We start from the raw sequence: 3,442 nt of genomic DNA, 5'->3' as shown, positions 1-3,442 counted from the left end.
TTTCCCTATAAAGGCAGAGCTGTTGAGATGTGATTTGAGAGTGTACATTGAAGTTTGTGCTCTGCAAAACATTTCAAAGTAAAATTCTCTAGTGTGTACATTCATTGATGAAATAAGGAAACATATTGGAGATTAGAGTGGTTTAGGCTCCTGAGCACACAGATTTGTTATAAATTTGGCTCATTTCATGTCAGTAGACTTTGTGAGGTCTTCTGAGATGAAGGCACACTCCAGCCCATTGTGGGGCCTTACTAGGGCGAGACAGAGCCTCACCAGAGCAGTGGACCCACATCAGCCACTTCCTTCTTCCTGTGGGTTTCTGTGCAATGCAGCTTTAGTGTGTGGGCTCCAAACCCATCTCTCAGAATGGTGTCACATTAAATGTATGACATGAGTTGCTGGGAAATTTCAGGGGTAATTATTTTGACTGTACCCAGAAGTGCTGTGGTTTGCTGTGATGCTGTTTATCAGAACTCTGTTCATGCCTGACAAGTAACTGTTTTGTGTTTGAAGGTGAGTCTCCCGCCATCCGTCTGCCGGCCTCTTCCATCCAGCACGCTGTGCCCATGACCCTTTTCCAGACCACGGCTGCAAGCACCACATCAGTGGCTGTTGCAGTTCCAACCCTGCCCCTGCGCCCTGTAGTTTCATCACAGCACTTTGCTGAGCCTGCTCAGACAGAAGCTTTTGTATCACCTGGGCTCAATTTCTCCCTGAAGAGACCTGCACCCGTTTTCGCTGAGAGCTTCAGCAACAGAAACCCGAGTAACATCAGCAGCACTAGTGGCAGGTTTTCTGTCTCTAACAGTGAGATGCCAGGGATTTCTGTTTTTCCTAGAGGCATAGCTCTTCCCCAGGCTACCCCTTTTATTCCCTCACCTGCCTATGTGTCTGCTCCCATTGGACAACCAGCCAGTTTGTTTGGAGGAACTCCTCAGTTTCCATTTTGCCACCCTTCCTTTATACCTGGACCTCGCTGTTTCCCCTCAAGGTAATGAAACCATTTCAATACCAGTAAGAAAAAAATGCTGAAAGGCAGAGAGTGTTTTGCCTTGCAGACAGCAGGTGGAGCATTGAGAGGGAAAGGAGCTCTTACCTTCCTGTAGCTGCTGTGTGCTGGACCCCCTGGCCTCAGCCTGCTCGTAATACGTGCCCAGTTACTGAAAGCTCCACAGAATTATTGCAATTGTAATTGGCACTCCCAAGGCCATGGAAAACAAGAAGTATCTTCTTTCCACTTTATGGGTCTAAGTGCAGTTGATTTCAGCAGAAGAGCATTAGGTAGAGATAATGTAAATATAGTTTGAAAGTGGTCAGATAGAATTGAAGTAGGTGTGTCCTGGAGGTGTCTCCTGGGTACACTGTGATTGCCATAACTGTTCATATTTCTGAAACCCAGCCTGGTGGGAAGTGCCTGCAGAATTCCTGTGTAAGTAGTAATTCCTAGTTCTTCCTTTTCAGTCAATCAGAGGTCCCCTAATCAAAGAATTTCCAGGCTAACACATGTAGTGTCCCGTGGGTGTTTGTGGGCCGAGCATGCACAGAAAGCACCAGTGCCCTGGTGCAGGTGGCAGCTCAAACACCAGGCATCTGATGCTTATTCTCTACAGGGCATCATTTTGCTTTCATGACTGTGCAGTAGCAAATGTAACAAATTATTACAATTATCAGACGTAAATTTTGTCTGTTTATGCACTGTTATTCTCACTAGCAGCAGCAACCAATATGTTCCTGTGGCAATGAGACCGCCTGGTCTTTAATTAGGGTTAATGATGACCCATCAAACTCAGAACAACTTCATGAGCTGACAAGTGCAATACAAGACATTTCTATTTTTGAGGTCCTTTAAGGAAACACAGAACACATATTCCCAAAATTGCTAAAAATGATCTTTGCTCAGCCCTTGGTGTCTGAAACGAGATGGTTTTGTGAGGCCTCTGAGAGAGAATAGTTCTTGTAGCATAAAAGACTGTTCTGATCTTACACAATAATGGACTTCTGAAGTCCATTAATGCCAGCTGAATGCCAGCTTTGCTAATGCCAGGGTCTTTCTAATACAGTTATTTATGAGTTCTCTGTCCTATAAACTCATTTCTTGCATACAAGAGTCATGATTTCTGAACTGAAAGTGCAGATGTATGCACTAAAAATTTAAATATTAGATTGGAATGATCAGTCCCCTTGAAACCTCAAGAGATATTGTATCAATGTCTTTACAATGCCTGCACTGTGGAGCTCTATTACTTCTTCACATATTTTTGTTTTCTTCACAATGTAGTGAATTTCTCTAAAACACTGTAAATTACAATCCCTGTGTCTTTCTGCATCAGAATAGAAATTCAGGCATCTGCCACTGGAGGAATACAGTTCCATTTGACATAGTAACTTCCTGAAATTTACTATGTGGTTACTTTTTAAAAATTTATTACTGTGCATTCTTTAAATATTAACATTGACAACCACATATTGGGCACGAGGACTCCCTGTCCTGTTTGATAACAGTGTAATATTTGTAATTTGAAAATTACAAATAAGAGTGCTTTGCCCCAGGTCTGTCATAAATTTTGGCATACAGACATTACACAAAATGACTTTTGATGCTTTTTAAAATTAATCTGAGTAAATTGGTTAACTCACTGCATGCTGGTTTATCTGTGGTATTATTTGATTGATAAATACAGTGGGGTTTATGTTTGTTCTCAGAGCAACCTCATGTGTGCTGAACTACTGAACTACTCTTGTTATGGCCCTAGTGCTGAAATTAGGCATGGTTTTAAATTTGTGTGTTTGAAAAAATGGGATAAGCTGAGTAGCACAGAACATCAGTGTCATTGTGCAGCCCTGCATTTCTGAAAGCCAACCTTGAATCTCTTCCCTTGCAGCACATTCCCACTCAGAGCTCCGTTTGGCTACGGGAATTTCTCCAGCTCAGTGCCTCAGTGCTTTGGCTTTTATGAGGAGAGGAACCAGAGGCAGGAGGTGATATTTTCCACTCTGGATGAAGACTATCGTTTCAGGGCATACTCAGAGGAGAGGCTCTGTGAGAACCAGCGTGTCTGTGGGAGCCCGGAGGTCGTGTCCTGTCAGAGCACCTGCAGCGAGGAGCGAGTTCTCAGCCCCTTGCCACAGCTGGACGTGGAAGTGGTAGAGGAGGTTTTGCCATCTCCCCCATCTACTCCCTCCAGCACTTACATTGTCAATGTAACTGACAGTGATGAGGAAGAGGAAGTAAAGTTTTTTCAAGTATTGTAATTTTTAAAACTTATTATAATCCAGAGAGATATTATAGAATGGAAAATAAATGTTTTCCTCAACACCACGTTTTCAGTCAATGTGTTCAATGGGAAACCCAGGTGGCTTTAGTAAGTTGCACAGGTCATTTTGCATTTTGTCTGATGAGCTGTTTGTATAAGAGGAAAGTCTTATAAATAGCAGAAAATGC

At 42.9% G+C, this 3,442-nt stretch overlaps 2 protein-coding genes across 2 annotated transcripts in view; one reads left to right on the top strand and one right to left on the bottom strand.

Moving 5' to 3' along the window:
• Positions 1-3,319, top strand: part of SOX30 (SRY-box transcription factor 30) — a 7,724-nt gene extending 4,405 nt beyond the window's left edge. The window contains exons 4-5 of the mRNA XM_005418767.2: positions 514-991; positions 2,883-3,319. Coding sequence (XP_005418824.1) covers positions 514-991; positions 2,883-3,252 — 848 coding nt within the window. The 3' untranslated portion in view covers positions 3,253-3,319. The remainder of the gene's footprint in view (positions 1-513; positions 992-2,882) is intronic.
• THG1L (tRNA-histidine guanylyltransferase 1 like) overlaps positions 1-3,442 on the bottom strand; it is a 19,465-nt gene that overhangs the window by 11,098 nt on the left and 4,925 nt on the right. The window lies entirely within an intron of this gene.

This window comes from Geospiza fortis, unplaced genomic scaffold (genome assembly GCF_000277835.1).
Source record: "Geospiza fortis unplaced genomic scaffold, GeoFor_1.0 scaffold55, whole genome shotgun sequence".
Classification (NCBI taxonomy): Eukaryota; Metazoa; Chordata; class Aves; order Passeriformes; family Thraupidae; genus Geospiza; species Geospiza fortis.
Note: the sequence above shows the minus strand (reverse complement) of the source record. Positions and strands in the feature narration are given on the sequence as shown.